The sequence below is a fragment of the Schistocerca americana genome, chromosome 8 (genome assembly GCF_021461395.2).
Source record: "Schistocerca americana isolate TAMUIC-IGC-003095 chromosome 8, iqSchAmer2.1, whole genome shotgun sequence".
In the NCBI taxonomy this organism is placed as follows: Eukaryota; Metazoa; Arthropoda; class Insecta; order Orthoptera; family Acrididae; genus Schistocerca; species Schistocerca americana.
In genome coordinates, this window is record NC_060126.1 from 104,610,009 (window position 1) to 104,629,699 (window position 19,691).

General features: G+C 40.3%; 1 protein-coding gene across 2 annotated transcripts in view; it reads right to left on the bottom strand.

Moving 5' to 3' along the window:
- Positions 1–19,691, bottom strand: part of LOC124544611 (phosphatidylinositol 4-kinase alpha) — a 203,249-nt gene that overhangs the window by 177,756 nt on the left and 5,802 nt on the right. For both annotated transcript variants that reach the window (XM_047123207.1, XM_047123208.1), the window contains exons 4-6: positions 17,618–17,807; positions 7,866–7,952; positions 7,567–7,741 (exon numbers count right to left, since the gene is read on the bottom strand). In XM_047123207.1, coding sequence (XP_046979163.1) covers positions 7,567–7,741; positions 7,866–7,952; positions 17,618–17,807 — 452 coding nt within the window. The remainder of the gene's footprint in view (positions 1–7,566; positions 7,742–7,865; positions 7,953–17,617; positions 17,808–19,691) is intronic.

Consider the following 19,691-nt stretch of genomic DNA (forward strand, 5'->3'; position numbering starts at 1 on the left):
ACGCCACAACATCAATACAATGCATGAAGCAAATGGAGTCTGCAAGCACACAACACCAGGGTGGCACAACTCAACAGCATTGTTCCGCCTTGGCAAGCATGAGGATTCTGTGGACAATGTTGAGTTGATCACATTGAAGAAAAAACATACTCCTTGCTGGATCCACATCCAGAGAGATGCCCTCCAGCCAACCCATCTGGACAGCTGAAACGATTTTCCGGAAAAGCGGGTCAGCAGCCATGGCGGTCATGATCTTTAGTGCAGTCAACGGAAAAACCAATAGGGTTTGCTGCAAGGCATTATCAAATGCAAACACAGAAGCATCCTGCCAATCAAACTCCAGATTGGGCTCCACTTGTAGCCGTGATAGCGCATCAGCATTGGCATGCTGTGTGGCGGAGCAGTAACGAACATCATATCAGTAGTTACTGAAGAAGAACGTCCACCTCTGCAATCAGTCGACAGTCCAATTGGGCAACTGGGAATGAGGGCCACAGAAGGAATCTGGCAGTCTGTAATCCGTGATGAGGATGACTTCATCCCATGCAAAAAAATGAGAAACTTTTTAACTCCAAAAATAATAACTAGTGCCCCTTTTCCACTTCGAATATGTAAACTGTGTGGCAGCAAGCATTTCTGATGTATAGGTGGTGGGCTCTTGCATGTCATCTGGCTTCCAGTGGGACAGGACGGCACCAATGCTATACTGGGGCACCTCGCAACCCAGGGTCACAGGTTTACTCAATGTAGATGAAGCCAGACAGGGAACATTGTAAAAACACTGGCTGAGGGACTGAAAAGCCCATTGCAAATCTGCAGATCAGACAAACTTAACACCTCTCTGGCGAAGCCAGTTAAGAGGATGGCAGATGTGCATGGCCCAGGGAACGGACACAATATGAAATCTTACCTAACAAAAAACTGGAGCTCCTTCAGGTTCATGGACAGCAGCACGTCAATGATAGTTTTGATGTCATTGTCTGTCAGAGCAACAAAATATCATGAGATTCCACATGTAACTTAGAAAAACAGCAACTGAAAGCTATTTTTTACTAAGAGAAATGTACGGCAAAGACTATAATGTACAGGAGTTTCTGACTGGTTCTAGCATTTCCAAGACGGCTGGGAAGACGCTGAAAATGACTCATGAAAAATGGACGAAAATAACAAAAAAGTTGGTAATCTGATTCAATCGAATATTGGTTGAGTATTTGATTGATTGCTGCAACTGTAGGAAGAGAGAAAGACTGTGCAAGGTAAATTTTACGTAACCAATTTAGCATGACGTGTGTGCAAAATTGGTGCTAAAAATTCTCGCTATCGAACTGAAAGGAGCTCACTGAAATGATTGTACTGAAACTTTGAATACCATTAAAATAATCCTAATTTCTTGGATAGAGTGATAACGTGTAACAATTCTGGGTTTTTTTCACTCATGTTCCACAAACTAAGTGCCAATCCATGCACCGAAAGCGAAAAAAGGTAGAATGAGAAAAATCAAGATTAAAAACAATGGAGATTGTGCTTTTTTATATTTATCGAACAGTGTATGGTCACTGGGTCCCTGAAGATTAAACTACTAATCAATATTATTGTCTGCAGGTTCTTGCTCAAATCTGCAAGAAAATGAGAAAAAAGATCCAAATTGTGGAAGAACAAGTCAAATGTTCTGCATCAATACACTGCTGGGAATGAGGGCCAAAGAAGGAATCCGGCAGTCTGCAGTCAGTGATGAGGATGACTTCATCCCATACAAAAAAATGAGAAACTTTTCAACTCCAAAAATAATAACTAGTGCCCCCTTTTCCACTTTGAATATGTAAACTGTCTGTTACAAAGGTTTCTAGGGAAGTACAGTGTTAGACCACCCACCTTATTCACTTGACCTAGCACCACATGACTTATGAATTGGGGTTGGGTTGTTTGGGGAAGGAGACCAGACAGCGAGGTCATCGGTCTCATCGGATTAGGGAAAGACGGGGAAGGAAGTCGGACGTGCCCTTTGAAAGGAACCATCCTGACATTTGCCTGGAGCGATTTAGGGAAATCACGCAAAACCTAAATCAAGATGGCTGGACGCAGGATTGAACCGTCGTCCTCCCGAATGCGAGTCCCTTTTATCTGTTCCCCATGGTAAAAACTGTATTAAAAGGAACACGATTGCAGTCTGCTGAAGGAGTGGGGCAAAAAAAAAAAAAACGTTGTGTGTGTGTGTGTGTGTGTGTGTGTGTGTGTTTGTGTGAGAGAGAGGGGGGGGGGGGCATGTGCCATCAAGGGGGCTCACAGAGGAAGACTTCCAGCATTGTTTCCATCAATGGAAAATTCACATAGAGCATCGTAGAGATAGAGGAGGACAGTGTGTTGAGGGTAACAGCAACTAGGTAACAGCAACTACACTGAGGCGGCAAAAGTCATGGGATTGCAATGTGCACCAATACAGATGGCGGTAGTATCACATGCACAAGGTATAAAAGGGCAGTGCATGACAGAGCTGTCATTTGTAGGCACAGGTGATTCAAATGAAAAATTGTACAACGTGATTATCCTTCTACAACAGGAATTAACAGACTTTGAATGTGGAATGGTAGTTGGAAATGGATGCAAGGGACATGCCATTTTGGGAATCATTAGGGAATTCAATAATCCGAGATCCACAGTGTCAAGACTGTGCAGAGAATGCCCAATTTCAGACATTACCTCTCACCACAGACAATGCAGTGGCCGATGGTCTCCACTCAATGACTGAGAGCAGCGGCATTTGCGTAGAGTTGTCAGTGCTAACAGATATGCAACACTGCATGAAATAACAGTAGAAATCAATGTGGGACGTATGATGAATGTATCAATCAGAGCAGTGGCGAAATTTGGAATTAATGGTCTATGTCAGCAGACGACTGATGCAAGTGCCTTTGGTAACAGCATGACATCACCTCTCATGGGCTCATGATCATATTGGTTGGACCCCACATGACTGGAAAAAATGTGGCATGGTCAGATGACCCCTGATTTCAATTGGTAAGAGTTGGTGGTAGCGTTTGAATGTGTCACAGACCCCATGAAGCCATGGGCCAAAGTTGTCAACAAGGCAGTGTGCTAGCTTGTGGTGAATCTGTAATGGTGTGGGCCGTGCTTACGCGGAATCAAGTTGGTCCTCTGCTCTGATTGAACTGATCATTGACTGGAAATGGTTATTTTCATTGGTAATGTAAATAAATAGTTTATTACACACACAAGTTTATTCTGTTTATTTTTCAAGCATTAGAAAAACATTAAAACACACAAAGCCATTAATTCTTACTGAACAAGAGGTTTTAGAACATGTAACTACTTAATCTTGGATAATTTCATTCAACGGTGTCACTTTTTGTCAACTGAGACTTGAAATTACTTTTCAGTGCTGCCCATAGTGTAGGCTCACAAAATTTGTAATCTGGACACCCTTTGGGCTGATGTTGTGTGTAATGGACAGCTACTGTGCTCGAGATAGATTTATTATCACCACTGTGACTGCAACAATTTGACATATCAAACTATGTGCAGGCTGACAATGTGATAGTTTAGTGAAAGATGAGTGAAACAGCTGATTGTGCTGAACTGATGAATGGGATTACACCATTTCTGACTTTACAAATGCAGTTCACTTTCCATGTATCTCTGTTTCTTACCGATTTGTCACAACCATTTCGAGTGAGGAAAATATGCTGTTCAAAAACTATCGTGGACAAGGGTCAGCAGTGTGTATTGTAACAGAAGATAAACAGGCCACGCAGCAGCAAAGCTCTTGCCATTCAATGCTGGTCAACAATAAATGTTGAGTAGCTAGCCTGACAACAGTGCACTACACATGTAGCAGAGGTTGTGAGATACCACTTCGGTATATGGATCTCAGTGGGTGTTTTTTCCCCCTATTTGTTGCACATTTCCACCCTCAAAATGTTGAGTAACTGATCAAAGAAATTTTCTGTGAAGAACTGTGTCAGGGGCAAATCAGTATATCTTTACATTTATTAATTGAGATTATTATGTTATGCTGCACATGTATCACAGCACTTAACAGAGATTATGCAATGGCAGAGGAACCTAGCAACAACAAAACACAGAAAATTCAGTATGGAATGCAACAATATTATGAGAAGGAAAGTTGCTGCTCTCCTTACAGTAGAGATGCTGAGTCGCAGATAGGCACAACAAAAAGACTCACAATTAAAGCTTTTGAGCATGGGACACACAGAACACAAACAGACCTGCGACACAGTCATGAACCTTCCCTCCAGAAGCCTTAGCCCCACAGAAATATCAGTCCTTTCCAAAGGCCTCATCTTTTGCCCCATTCCCAAATTCAATCGTGCTGGACAGACCTTCCCTCCTTCTTCTGGTCCCTACAATGGAAACACTTTTTCGTCACCAACCCTACCAATCAGACTCAACCAAAGACCAATACTGAACCTTGCCTAACTCAGTTCACTCCTCCATCCAACCATGATTCACCCCCACTGTCCCCAAACCACAACCTTTCAATTTCCAGAATTTCCTATCCTTGAACTGTGTCTTACCATCATTCCCCAAATCCCTCAACATGCACACTAACCTTACATCTGCAGAAAGAACCGCAGTCCACCATCTAAAAACTGATCCTGACTTTATAATCCTATCTGCGGACAAAGGCTCCACCACTGTTGTTTTGAACTGCAAGGATTATCTGGCGGAAGGACTTCCACCTACAAACCTTGCCACAGTGACCCCATTCCAGTAAACCAGCAGGATCTCCAGTCACTACTTAAATCCTTAGGCCCATCCCAGAATCTCTCCCCAGAGTCCACCTCTCTACTCACCCCAACCACTCCCCGCACTCCTACCTTCTACATGCTTGCTAAAGCCCATAAACCCAACCACCCTGGACACTCCATTCTGGCTGGTCACTGTGTTCCCACTGAGAGGATCTCTGCTCTCATAGACCAACACCTTCAACCTATTACCCAGAACCTACCCTGTTATATAAAAAAATTCCAACAATTTCCTCCACCGACTCTCCACAGTTCCTGTGCCTTTACCACACGGTGCCCTGCTCGTCACTATTGATGCCACCTTCCTGTACACTAACATTCCTAATGTCCATAGCCTTACTGCTATTGAACAGTACCTTTCCCAACGTCCAATGGATCCCAAACCAACAACCTCCTTCCTAGTCGCCACAACCAACTATATCCTCACATACAATTACTTCTCCTTTGAAGGCATTACCTACAAACAAATCCAGGATATGGCTATGGGCACCTACATGGCACCATCCTATGCCAACCTATTCATGGGCCATCTAGAGGAATCCGTCCTAAAAACCCTGAATCCTAAACCCCTCAACTGGTTCAGATTCATTGATGACGCCTTTGCTATCTGGATTGAAGGTGAGGACATCTTATTCATATTCCTCCAGAACCTCAACAACTTCTCCCCCATTTGCTTCACCTGGTCCTATTCAACCTAACAAGCCACCTTCTTAGATGTTGACCTCCACCTCAAATCTGGCTACATCAGTGCCTCCATCCGTATCAAACATACTAACCACCAGCAATAACTGCACTTCGACTGCTGCCACCTGTTACTTACCAAGAACTTCCTTCCATAGTGTCTAGCCGCCTGTGGTACAGTGACAATCAGTCCCCCCTCAAAATATACCAAGGGTCTCCCGAAAGCCTTCACTGACCATAATTATCCTCCCAACCTTGTACAAAAACAAATCTCCCGTGCCTTATCTTTCCGTCTCTCACCACCTCCCTAAGTCCCACGGTCCAGCCACAGAAGAACATTCCCCTCATAACTCTGTACCACCCAGGACTGGAGCAACTGAATTACATTCTCCGCCAGGGTTTCCATTACTTCTTGTTGTGCCCTGAAATGAGAAATGTCCTGCCCACTATACTTTCCACAGTGGTATTCCACCATCCACCGAACCTACACAATATACTTGTCCATCATCACACAACCCCTGCTCCCAATCTCTTACCTCATGGCTCATACCCCTGTAATAGACCTAGATGCAAGACCTGTCCCACACATCCTCCCACTACCACCACCTAATCCAGTCCAGTCGCGAACATCACCTATCCCACTGAAGGCAGGGCTACCGGTGAAACCAGTCATGTGGTCTACAAGCTAAGCTGCAACCATTGTGCTGCATCCTATGTAGGCATGACAAGCGACAAGCTGTCATGTCTACATGAATGACCACCAACAAACTGTGGCCAAGAAACTAGTGGACCACTCTGTTGCCAAACACGCTGCCAAACATGACATTCATTTCAATGACTGCTTCATAGTCTGTGACATATGGATCCTTCCCACCAACACCAGCTTTTCTGAACTATGCAAGTAGGAACTTTTCCTGCAATACATCCTACGTTCCCTTAACCCTCCTGGCCTCAACCTTTGTTAGTCAGTCTCCTCTCCCATCCCGCCCCTTCCCTGTTCCCATTCCAGCACTACACAGCCGCCATGCCACCACCACACTCGTCTTTTTATTTCTCCGTTTTTTCGCTACTTCCCGCTCCCCTCCCCATCTCACCCCTGCCCTCCACCTAACCTGCATCACTTCACTGTCTGCCACCCCCACCATACTATCCCTCACACTCCCCACCCCAGCCTCCTCCTTATCCCCACCCAGTCGCCACTCCCATGATGCAATGGTGCTGCTGCTCGCAGTGTGGTTTCAGTTGCCTGAGACTGTAGTCCTGTGTGTGAGTTGCATCTGCGTGAGTGTGTGAATTGCATTTGCGTGAGTGTGTGTGTTTGTGTGTGCGTGTGTGTGTATTTTTGATGAAGGCCCATGGCCATAAGTTTTAATTGTGAGAATCTTTTTGTTGTGCCTATCTGCAACTTGTATCATCGCTATATGGTTTATAATGTTTTTGAATTTTATCCACTTGTACTCCATATCTCCATCCTGAGAGCTGAACATTGGTGATACTATGTAATTTGTATCTACTCACTCTTGCTAAGCAAAAAAAATTTCTTGCCCTTTTTAACATTGCTTGGAATATCTGTTGTGATTGTTAACACAGCCTCATGATCACTGATGTCCACCTCTATGTTAAGTTATTGAATAGTTCAGCTCTGCAGGTTGCTAAAAGGTCTAAGATCCCTCATGACTAAGATGTCCATCTAATTGCTCAAAGTGATTCGCAAATTATACACACAGAATAATCTCTAACCCCGGCCTTAATTTTAATAACGTGACTAACATTATATTCTTCAAATTTTAATATTGTTACCTGATGTTAGTCTGCTCTAAAGCCTCAATAACTACCTTTTCAAATACTGAAGTTAAATTTGCTGAAACAATGATGCTGATAGTACTAAACAACATAGAATAGTGTTTAATCAGTTCACTGTTTACATGTGTTAGCTAGACCAAATGATGCAGCTTCCTCCTCTATTTCCAGTGGTCATTTGGTAAACTTAACTGTAGCCACTATCTCTGTTATTCCTTTTCTGTAGTAGCCAATAATCACTATAAACAAATGGTACTGTAATTATTATATTGATTACACTGCTATAAATAATAATAAATACCTGCAAATGCACGATGGAAAACTGGAGGAGACTTCCTTTTTCTGGTGACTCAACAAACCTCATTTGTGGAAACTGATTGAAACTGGAACCATATTTATTAAAGAAATATGTGGTTGCATCATATGGCACTGAATGGCAACTCTGAATTGAATGACGTTTCAAAGTGCTAACACATCTGTCACAGACAAAATTGAAATGATGTGATTACATTCCTCTTTCACTTAACGAATATTTTTAACATAGATAATAATTTACAAGTGTAAAAATTCTGCAAAACATACTTATCTAATATAACTTACAGAACATCAGATGTTGAATCAACACTGCTACTAGATGGTAAATCAATTGAAGGAAGATTGCCTGATAATGATCTTGGTATAATAGACCTATAAAAAAATTAAAATTTGGAATTAGCTGAACAGATGTAAATTTTCAAATGCAAAATAAAGAACCACAATTAGAGGATGGGGAACTCTGAATTTTGCAGTGGCTATGTTGCAACTTGTAGGTCTTGATGACCAAAATTAATTGGTTGGTTTGAGGGATTGGAGGGACCAGACTACTAGGGCCATCAGTCCCCCAAAATTAATTATTGATATACAATAATGTGGTCTTTATACGAAATAAATAAAAAAATCTTTTCTTAAATTTGTGTGAATTCTGCTGTGACTATGTCACAACTTGTAAGAAGAAGACAGGATTTGGAAGGAATGGTCGTGAGGAGAAGATGTATTAACACTGAAATTCAGAACAATTATAGTACAAATGACAAAGACAAAAATTAGACACCAAATCTTGGAGTTCCTTAAGCATCAATTCCATCAACAGTAGCACAGGATGAGACCGCCCAATACAAATCGATGCTTAAAATTCAGAGCAAGGGTGAAGAAAATATCAAGAGGCATACCACAGCTCACGATACAACCATTTTGCTTTGGCCAGTGATATCACTGTATGCACTAAATGGAAGCTCTGACGACAGGCTGATCTGTAGCACAGGCCACAATCTAAGTTAATCTGGAAGGTGATCAGTTGAGAGTTGATGAACCCCCCCCCCCCCCCCCCCCGGTGGTATTACAAACACATCTTTCCCCCTTCCCCTGCATGCACGCCCATACAAACAGGTACGTACGTACGTACACACACACACACACACACACACACACACACAAATAACTACTTTTATCTTTTCACTGTGGTGTGATATTTTGTAGTTTTTTTCATATGTCTGAAGGCATTAAGAACAAGAACATCTCTGCCCAAAAACCCCACATTCCCAATAATTTGGTAACGAAACTACGCGTGACTGTATGACATCACAGTCACCACATCTGTTAATAGCATCATTGGTCAAAGATAACATGTTATGTTGCATTCTTAAATATATACGAACAACAAAGCACAACAGACATAAGATGTAAAAATCAAATTACTGTATTTTATGTTGCCAGCCTCCTTTTTACAGCTGTTGATACTCCATATGGCAATTTTCACAGTGTGTTACATGTCAAATAATAATAATAATAATAATAATAATAATAATAATAAAGTGTATACAACTCTCTTAGTTTAAACATAAAAGAATAAGAAAACACATTCTACAAGAATTCTTGTATGTGTGTATAAATGTTGAAAAACTGAATTGCAAGATGCATGTGTGCACGTGCCGTCCTCCCCCCACCCACAGAAGGGTAATTCCATTGCCCATTTTCAAATCTAATGAAATTTTATGGGAATGTTCCAAAATCAATATGTACAAAGTTTCAATTTGATATCTCCTTTGGTTCCATTTCTACAGCCTTTTGCAGATGGGAGTCACAAGCTTGCACCACCTATACGCATGCAGAAGTGCCAATTTTGGATAAATTTTGTGACAGGTTCTCTTAACTTACAAGCTGCTTCTGTTGTGTACTTAAAAAACTTCTTGCGCTGAATAAGAAATTATTACTGGTCAGATTTTTATTTAAATGATCTGCTAACAGCTGTACTTCTTCGAAAATGGCAGAAAATTCACTGAATGTCTTGAAGTGCCCACCTTTAACCAGCCATTCATTGCAATTTTCAGGATGCTTTCAGCCAACAACTGGTAATATCACACACAACCTTGTCGTCTTCTTGCGTTTTTTGTAAAATGTCATTTGTCCTCTATGAAGATACGAAGTGGAATCCAAAATTTTCGGGACTGGTGCTGTCATCTGAAAAGTAGGAATAGTAGATCTTTGCACCGCTAGGTGGCGAGAGCTGTATATCTGATGGGTCAATGAGAGGAGCGGCATTCAGCTGGGAGGACGTGTTGTGTGTCCACGGTGATTTCCGTAACACTCTGTGTTTGGTGTGTGGTAATTTTACGATGGATCCACAAACAGAACAGTGCGCTTGTATGAAATTCTGTGCGAATCTCGGGAAAAGTGCTACGGACACTCTTGCAATGATTCAGCAAGTGCTTGGTGGCCAGAGCAAGAATCGTCCCAGTGGAAGAGACCGAGCTCTTCAAGACACAAAAAAGCAAGACAGGTGGAGAGCAAAGTGAAGAGCATGATCATTGTTTTCTTTGATACCAAAGGAATTGTGCACAAAGAATTCATCCCACCCAACCAAACAGTGGATTCTGCGTACTACTGTGATGTTTTGCGATGGCTCCGTGAAAACGTGTGGTGATGACGGCCCAAACTTTGGCGCCAAGGGAACTGGCTGCTGCATCATGACAACGTGCCCTGCCACATGTCCTTGCTCTCCAGGACCTTTCTGGCAAAAAACAACATGGTGGTTGTACCCCACCCACAGTACTCGCCAGAATTGGCACCTTGCGACTTCGCGCTATTCCCAAAACTGAAACTAAGGTTGAAAGGCCATTAGTTCGACACTCTGGAGAGGATTCAAGAAGCATCACTGATGGCGATAAACACTCTCAAAGAACAGGACTTCCAGAAAACGTTTGACCAGTGGCAGGAGCGCTGGGACCGGTGCATACGTGCAGATGGGAACTACTTTGAGGGCGATGGTAACCATTAGTTCAAAGGTAAGGTTTTCACCAGTCCCGAAAATTTTGGATAGCACCTCGTATGTGCATCTGCAAATTTGACGAAAACATTTTGAATGTCAAATTTTGCATAGTTTTGGACATTCACACGTCAACTGCATATTCTTTAATCTTTTTTATCTTGCTATATCTGGAAAGGCTATTTTTGAAGCTTCAGAAGCTATGTAGTTTAATTTTTTATCCATGTCTGTTTATGTCTTAAAATCATTGCTCTAAGTTCTACTTTTTATACATATTGTACACTCTCAAATGTGACAATAAGTAAACAGAAAATAAAGTCAGTGGATGCTGCTTTTATGTCAATAAAAATACAAGTGTAGTTATATGCAGATCAGCTTCCTAGAAATAAGCAGCAATAAAACAAAATAATAATTCATGCCTACTTACGAATGAAACTGCACCCAAAACATTTCATAAATTCATCCTGATGAAATTTCATAAAGTATTATTTGAGATATATAAATCACTGTTGAATATGTTGCTGAGACATTGTTACAATATTCTTATTATCTCGCTGTGTGTTTCTATTTACAGATGAAATGACCCCAAAAAGATTTTGTAAATTCATTAATGAACTTTTGTTTTTCAACATTATTGAAAATATTACATTTTTACACCATCTTTGAAGGAATATATATTTTCTTTGAACTGTCAGTATCTCTCTTGTGTTGATCTCGTGATAAGCTTGCTCTTAGAAAGTTTTGTGACTCTACTATTTTGTGCTTTGTGTGTATTTATCATGGCATAAGTGAGCTTAAGGGAGTGAAAGAAATGTCATTGCTGGGCAAAGAGCTTTTGAAAATCAGATTTGGACTTAACATTACAAAAGACACCCAAATCCCTTCATACCATAATACCCTGCTGCTGACAAAATTTCAGTTTTGCAAAATACCTGCAGTAATTCATTTAAAAAAGAAGAAGTTATGAAGTCTAACTGACGTTTCTCATGTTGAACAGTTGAAACCGTATACTAGCAAAGTTTTCAAACCTACCCAGAAGCTTTGTCCTAGACATAAACAAGAATTTGCTTATAAGCAACTACAGCCACAGGATGAGAGAGAATCAATGACTGCTGATTATATGGACGCTGTTGATACTTGCCACACAGTGAATACTTAACTAGCGTGTCTCTGAGATTTGCCCTTAAATCTTGAACGAGTTGGCAAAAGGGATTCAACAGGTTACACAAGGTAGAATGTTCAGAAAGCACAAGGTCCCATCACAAGGGCTATAGCAGCAACTGTTGGTGTGAGCTCCACTTATGCTGTGGAAGCACAAATGGTGAAGCAATGTCAGAAATGTAAGACTATGAATATTTCAATAAATGAACTAAAAATTAAAGTGCATTGTTGAAGTCATTTAAACAAAGTTCAAATTCCAGAATAAGATTTTCATTCTGCAGCAGAGTGTACGCTGATCTGAAACTTCCTGGCAGATTAAAACCGTGTGCTGGACCGAGACTCAAACTCGGGACCTTTGCCTTGACGTTTCATATCAGCGCACACTCCACTGCAGAGTGAAAATCTCATTCTGGAAACATCCCCCAGGATGTGGCTAAGCCGTGTCTTTGAATATCCTTTCTTCCAGGAGTGCTAGTTCTGCAAGGTTTGCAGGAGAGCTTCTGAGAAGTTTGGAAGATAGGAGATGTACTTGTGAAATTAAAGCTGTGAGGACGGGTCGTGAGTCGGGCTTGGGTACCTCAGCTGGTAGAGCACTTGCCCATGAAAGGCAAAAGTCCCGAGTTCGAGTCTCAGTCCGGCACACAGTTTTAATCTGCCAGGATGTTTCAAAGTTCAAATTCTGACCCTGTCTCCCAGCAGCTGGAGTGCAAAACAGCAAAAGAAATCAGTGTGTGTGTGTGTGTGTGTGAGAATGGTGAAGCAAGCAATGAAACTAAAGATGGAGGCTGGCATCCCGGCAGTATCTGCAAAACGGGAGGAAAAAAGACTCAATGATAAGATCACAGAAAGTCTTCAGGTTCTCTGATGCATTTTCTTCGCTGTGCCCAGCAAAAATGATTACATGGCAGTAAGAGTGGAAGGTGAAAAAGTTCATCAGCAGAAATGTCTGCTACTTAGTAACTGGAAATAAATACTCATAGTCTACTGCAAGCAATATAGTAGTGAACTGGGCTTCTCAAAACTTGGTGAACTCAGGCCAAATTGACGTATTATAGTTTGTGCTGCTGGTATGCACTCAGTTTGTGTACATGTAATAAATCAAAATGCCCTATTCGTGTTGGCTGCAACACCTACCGAAAGGGTGAATACAAGGATCTAATCAACAAAACTGTGTTGTTTGGAATCAAAAGGCTGGAATGTTGTGAACAATGTCCTGGAAACACTGAGCTGGAAGCTTATTTGGTATATGATCCAGAAGAAATAATACAAGGGTAATCGCAAAAGTAAAGTCTACTATTTTTTTCATAAGTACATAGATCTGTTTATTTCTACAATGGCTTACATCAGTTTACAGCTTGAACATTTAGCTATTTTTTGACATAATCACCATTTCTGTCGATGCATTTTTGTAGACGCTGTGGCAGTTTTTGTATGAGCATGTCGTACCAGCTCGCTGCCATGCTGTTCAGAAAGTTATGTACTACTTCTTTCACCTCATCGTCGGAGCTGAATCGCTGGGACCACAGTTAACGCTATCAGGTACTGTGAGACTCTGAAAAAACTCAAATGGGCAATTCAAAACCATTGAAGAGGAATTTTGAGCAAGGGCGTACACATTCTCCATGATAACGCTCGCCCACACATCGCTTGGCAAAACGTTGCTCTCCTGCAACAGTTTCAGTGGAAAATAATCACCCACCCACCCTATAGTCCTGACTTGGTGCTCAGTGACTATCACTTGTTCCCTTGGTTAAAAGAACATTTGGCCGGAAAGCGATTCAGCTCTGATGACAAGGTGAAAGAAGAGGTTCATAACTTTCTGAACAGCATGGCGGCGAGCTGGTATGACATGGGCGTACAAAAACTGCCACAGCGTCTACAAAAATGCATCAACATAAATGGTGATTATGTCGAAAAACAACTAAATTTTCAAGCTTTAAACTGATGTAAGCCATTGTAGAAATAAACAGTTCTATGTATTTATATAAAAAAAGGAGACCTTACTTTTGGGATTACCCTCGTAGAACACAAATGGTGGGTTCATACTGACATGGATACACTAGACAAGTGTCATGCAACTGTAGAAGAGTTTATTGAGGAACTGGTTCTAAAAGTTGATGGTCTGATAAACCACCTTTTCCTTCCAGAACAGCAAAGTTCATATCTGAGCCCCCTGGAAGAAAATCTTGCAGCCAGCAACGTGACCATTTTTATAGTTTTTGCTGAGAACTATTTATTTGTCATTCAAAATGGTGTTCAAGGTTTCACTGGAATAACAGCCATGTCGCATTACATCCCTTTGTGTAAGGAATTACAGAGTATCAGCATACGCATTATAGCTGACTAACCTTGATTATGATTGCAGTTCATGCATTCACAGTCAAGCTGATTAAATATTTGAGGATAGTGATAGGAGAAATCAAGCACATTCACAGCTAATATCTAGTTCAGGACCAGCGCCAGTCACAGCAGTGCTTCTCTACTGCTCATATGTTGGCAACACATCAGTTTCATATAGCCAGCGGGGTGATTCTTTGGCATAACCAATGAGAGGCGAGGATAGGCAATGTATTTCTAGCAGCATAATTGAAAGCATTATCTTGTTTACCCTTATTTGGTGCATTAGTGAGCTTTGAGATATCTTGTGATTATGATGGCAACATAGTCCGTCAGTGCATGTCTCGTGAATTAATGCAGATACATGAAATGTACCAAATGTGGTGGTGAAATGACTACACAGTCGATCCATGTGACCATATTGAGTTAAATGGATATAGTAATAAACACTAAACCACCTACCTCCTCCCATGATTTAATAAAAAACACTGATCCACTTACATAATGGGCTCACACAGATTGACTGCATAGCAACACGGAACAGAGAAATATTTCAAATATATTTATTAGTTAGTTAGTTGGTTGCATGTTCCATTGATCAATCGCACGGTATGGTAGCCGTTATGATGTGGAACGTGCCAAGTGCAAAAGTAATGCACATATGAAATGATAATACAGAGTTAAAGATTAATATTTCTATTATTACCCCATTCCCTTAAATGGCACAAAATGCACGTGCTACATTTTTAGATTTATTTATTCCTATTCAAGAATTCATCTATGGTACAGAAGGAGCTGTCAAGGAGATATGATTTCAGTTTATTTTTGAAGCTATTACTGCTGTCTGTCAGACATTTTATTTCATCTGGTAATTTGTCGAAAATTTTTATAGCAGCATACATTACCACTTTCTGTGCCAAAGATAGGGTGAGTAAAGGATAGTGTAAGTCTTTCTTATAGGTTGCGACGCTGTCCTTTGTTTGCAGATATGTGGTGTGGCTGAAACAAGGAGCAGTTAAATTTATAATCCTCTTTTACAGCTTTCTTCTGAATTATTACTTTAAAACATGTCATCTGCCTGTTGCTCTCTCATTGGCTGTGTAGCATAAACAGCTAACACACCTTCGTTTGCTCCCATTGAACCTCACGGCAAGCACTGACAACATTCCTACATGAAACATGTAAGCATGCCACTGCCCCTATTCTAGATTTTTACCCACATTCACTATTTTAGTGGTGGGATCTGCTGCCCAAGATAATAATCTCAACAATTTTATCAGTTTGTGTCTGTGTGAAAAGGACTTTGATATACCTACTAAGTGGAATTTCTTCAGAACCAGGAATGAAAAATTTCCTTGTGATGGAATTGAGGAACAGCTAGAAGAATGGCAACTCGTGCTAGTATGCAGATGCATTAAGATAATGAAATATTGATGCCTGCAGATCTGTCTAAGTTCTGTAATGACAAAACATTTCAGGCACTTTTTTACCCAGGAAGAAATTCAACAAATTCAGCCTGACAATGAAAGACTATTTGCCAAAGGCCACACAATTGCTGCGACAACAGAAAATCACCAGTTCCGGCCCAGTGATTTGAACAAGATCAGAGTAAGCAAATGACACAGCAGCATTCATAGTTAAAGCATTTAAAGCCACTGAAGAAATTCCAACTACAACATTACAATGCAGACCGTATGCTGCTTACATGTATGACAATGCTTGGTGTCTGTGAAATATATGTGAAGTTTCATTTGAACACAATAGTATCTTGGTCAGCTTTATGGAGGCCCGTAGTCCTCCCATTCCTTCCACTGCCCATCTACTAAAAGTACTTGTTGGATTCCAGAGCAACACAAATTTAAAATCATAGAAACATCATCAGAAACGCAATATATTTGCTCTGAACAAGATGTTGCAGGCAATTCAGTCAGTCTGCAGCAGAAAAGAATTATTTCAGTCCATAGTGTGTTTAAAGTTCAAACTTTCTGGATTTCCATTTACTTTATTGCCACTTATTACTTGAAGTTGATTTGTGCATAACTAGACTTTCATTTTTATTGATATAAAAGAAGTTTTCTCTTATATTACTTTCTGTTTACTCACTAATGTCACATTTGGGCATGTTCACTGTGAATGACAAGTTATAACTTTCAGTGATGTTTTGCAGCAGGTATCGGTCAAAAATTAAACTATACAGCTTCTGAGGCCTAAAGAATACTCTTTGTAATTACAACAATATAAAAAGATTAAAGAATATATAGTTGATATATGGGCCCCTAAAACTACCCGAAATGTTGTCATCAAATTTGGCAATGCATATATTTTGATAGAGAAAGACAAAGGTTGTTGTACAAAAACCACAAGAAGACAAGATGGCTTTGTGTCATATTACCAATTCTTTCTCAACATGCCCATAAAAATTTAATTTATTGCTGGTTAAAGATGGGCTCTCCATGTCACCCAAACAATTTTCTGCTATTTTTGAAGTAGTACAGCTGCCGCCAGACGAATTTAAAAATCTAATCAGTAATCTATTCTTATTCAGCATAAAAAGTTGTTTAATTATACAAAAGCACGTGCTCATAAGTTAAGTGTACCTTCTTAAAGCCTACCCAAAGGTGGCACTTTATCACGCATACTGGTGGTGCAAACCTGTGACCCCTATGTACAAGATGCTGTGGACATGAAACCAAAGGAGATATTAAGCCCAAGCTATATGCATCTCATCCAAGACATTACTGAACCTACTCAAAAAATTTTACTTAGTTCAGAAATGATTGAGTGGGGACCATGTCTAAAACTGGTCCACTTGAGACCAAATGATACAAAATTATGTTCTAGAATGAATTATAGATGGATGCAGTGAAACACAGAGTATAATAAAAATATTTTGAATGTGATAACTACAAAAAGTAGGAGGTCACACTGAAAACTGTTAGAATTTACAAATTGGAATAAATAAGATAACAGTGCATACTAAAAATGGTGTGATGGAAATGAACCAGTTGCGTGAATTACAGCATTAAGATGTTTACTTCAGTACCAATGTTTATAAAAATTCAAATGGACAGCTACAGAGTTGAAACACAATGTGTAACCAATTCAACGATTTTAAAAAAAAAAAAAAAAAAAAAAAAAAAAAAAAAAAAAAAAAAAAAAAAAACGATCAATATTCATAGTTCGCTTGGCAGGCTTCCAGAATTAAACTCAGCTACTCCTATCATTGTAATATGTCATGGACATCAGGGTTGACATATAAATCCAGCAGCTGTCATCTCACCCCCCCCCCCCCCCTCCTTCCTGTAGGTCATTAACTCTGCATCACTTTACTCTTTCATGTACATTTTATGGTATTCTAGATGTGGATTTTAATATGTCAGTTTTTAAATTGTGAATTCATTCGCCTATAAGCAACATAAACATAGATGCTCACTATCTAATATATTAGTATTGTAATTACCTATTAGGCAACACAAACAGAAAGACATAAATATTCACAGGAAAGATCAATAATAGTTCTTCACTAGCCGCTGTCACAATAAAAAACACTAACCAAAAATTTGAGAAACTTCTGTTTTTGTTGAGCTGGTACGCTGATCCCTCATTGCGATATGATGTTGGCACAGGTGGTTCCGGCCTTGGAAAAATTCGGCACAATAATGGGGTATCACCAGGTGCACAAAAACGTCCCATTGAACGTGCCAGTCCAATCAAGATTGGTACTGTTGACTTGCATAATGTCACTGAAAAACGAATTTTAATATTACAGCGTGTACAGCAATCCAGTAGGCAGTACATAGACTCAAATAAGTTTTTCACTCTAAAACATGGTCTGTGTTATTTTATCAAGGCAGACTTTTGATTCAAGTTGTTGTTAAAATGTGAGAATTGAGTAAGTTACATACCATAGGCATTGCTGGTCTTCAAAAAATTCATAAGTAAAATAACATTAGTTTGTAGTTTGCATACAGCAATTGTTTGGTTGTTTACTTATTCATAAGTAGTTTTCGCCAAAAATGGCAGTCTTCAGCAATATATAATGAGTCAAGATCTACACAATGTCAGATGGGGACTTGTTAAATATCTTAATGTGTCAACTAGGGCATTCGATACCACTAGTCTGCTTTGATCTGAGATATAACGATGATGGATTATATCATGGTGATGCAGCATCTTTGTAATGTATTCTGTTTGCAGAGGATGTTTTTGAGTATGAGGTGGTGCACTCTAGTAGGTGATACTCATGTTTCTAAACTGTTTGGAGTGGGTGATATTGGACTCTGAGTGCTGGATGTGATGGTGGCAGTAGTGATGGTGGTGGTGGTGATGATGATGATGATGATGATAATAATAATAATAATAATATTGGAAGAGAGTGTGGCAGTTTATTAGTGAGTTATTTAGAAGTTGGCAGTTAGAGAGCCATTTTCAGGTTGGAATTATTAGTGCAGTGTGTTGTTTGTGATTGGAATTTAATTTTATGTTTTGATTTTTGTTAGTCATGGCTGTGACAACAAAGATGATGAGTGGGTCTCTGTATGTCACAGTACAGGATGACATGTCAAGGAAGATTAAATGCCTACAGTTATTTCATTTACGTATATAGTATATGGCATGTTAAGTTTGTGGACAACTTGAGAGATTGACAATGTTGCTGCATCTCGGTGAGAGGTTGTCGACGGAGCACTATGTAGTGTTTTGTCTGGATGGGTTCCTGGGTTGAAAAGTCTAAGCTTGATTTCAAGAGATTGTATTGATGGCATAGTTTTTGCTATCATTAGACTGCTAGATTTGCATGTTGACTGACTTTGGCCAGTATGTTTTCATGGGTTTAATATTTTTACTATAGTATGTATTGCACCCGTGTACCCGTGGTCTAAGGACAGCTGGCACGGTAGCTCAGCGTGTTCAGTCAGAGAGCTGGTTGGCCTCTGTAATAAAAAACTGAGTGGAAGGATCAAAAAACGAACTTGACTGGATGTCATGTGACGTCCGCAACGACCAAACACAATGATCAGCAACGAACAAAATGCGAAAAAAAAAATAATAATATTAAAAAAAAAGGGGTAGCGTCTTTGATTCATAATCAAAACGTCTTGGGTCCCGGGTTGATCCCCGCCACTGCCTAAATTTTCATAAATAATCAGCATTGGCGGCCGAAGGCTTCCGGCATAGGAAGTCAGCTCATTGGCAGAACGGCCTTGTCAAAGAGGGCGGAGGAGCGGATAGAGGTTCAGGGCACTCTCTTGTCCTAGGGGTGGGAAATTGCCCCTAAAGGTGGAAGAATCAGCAATGATCAACGACATGAAGATGCAGAAGGCAATGGAAACCACTGCATTAAAGACACATAACGTGTATCCACAGGACATGTGGCCTGTAATTGAAGAAGTCTCATGATGATCTCTCCATTGGCAAAAGATTCCGGAATAGTCCCGCATTCAGATCTCCGGGAGGGGACTGCCAAGGGGGAGGTTACCATGAGAAAAAGATTGAATGATCAACGAAAGCATAACATTCTATGAGTCGGGGCGTGGAATGTCAGAAGCTTGAACGTGGTAGGAAAACTAGAAAATCTGAAAAGGGAAATGCAAAGGCTCAATCTAGATATAGTAGGGGTCAGTGAAGTG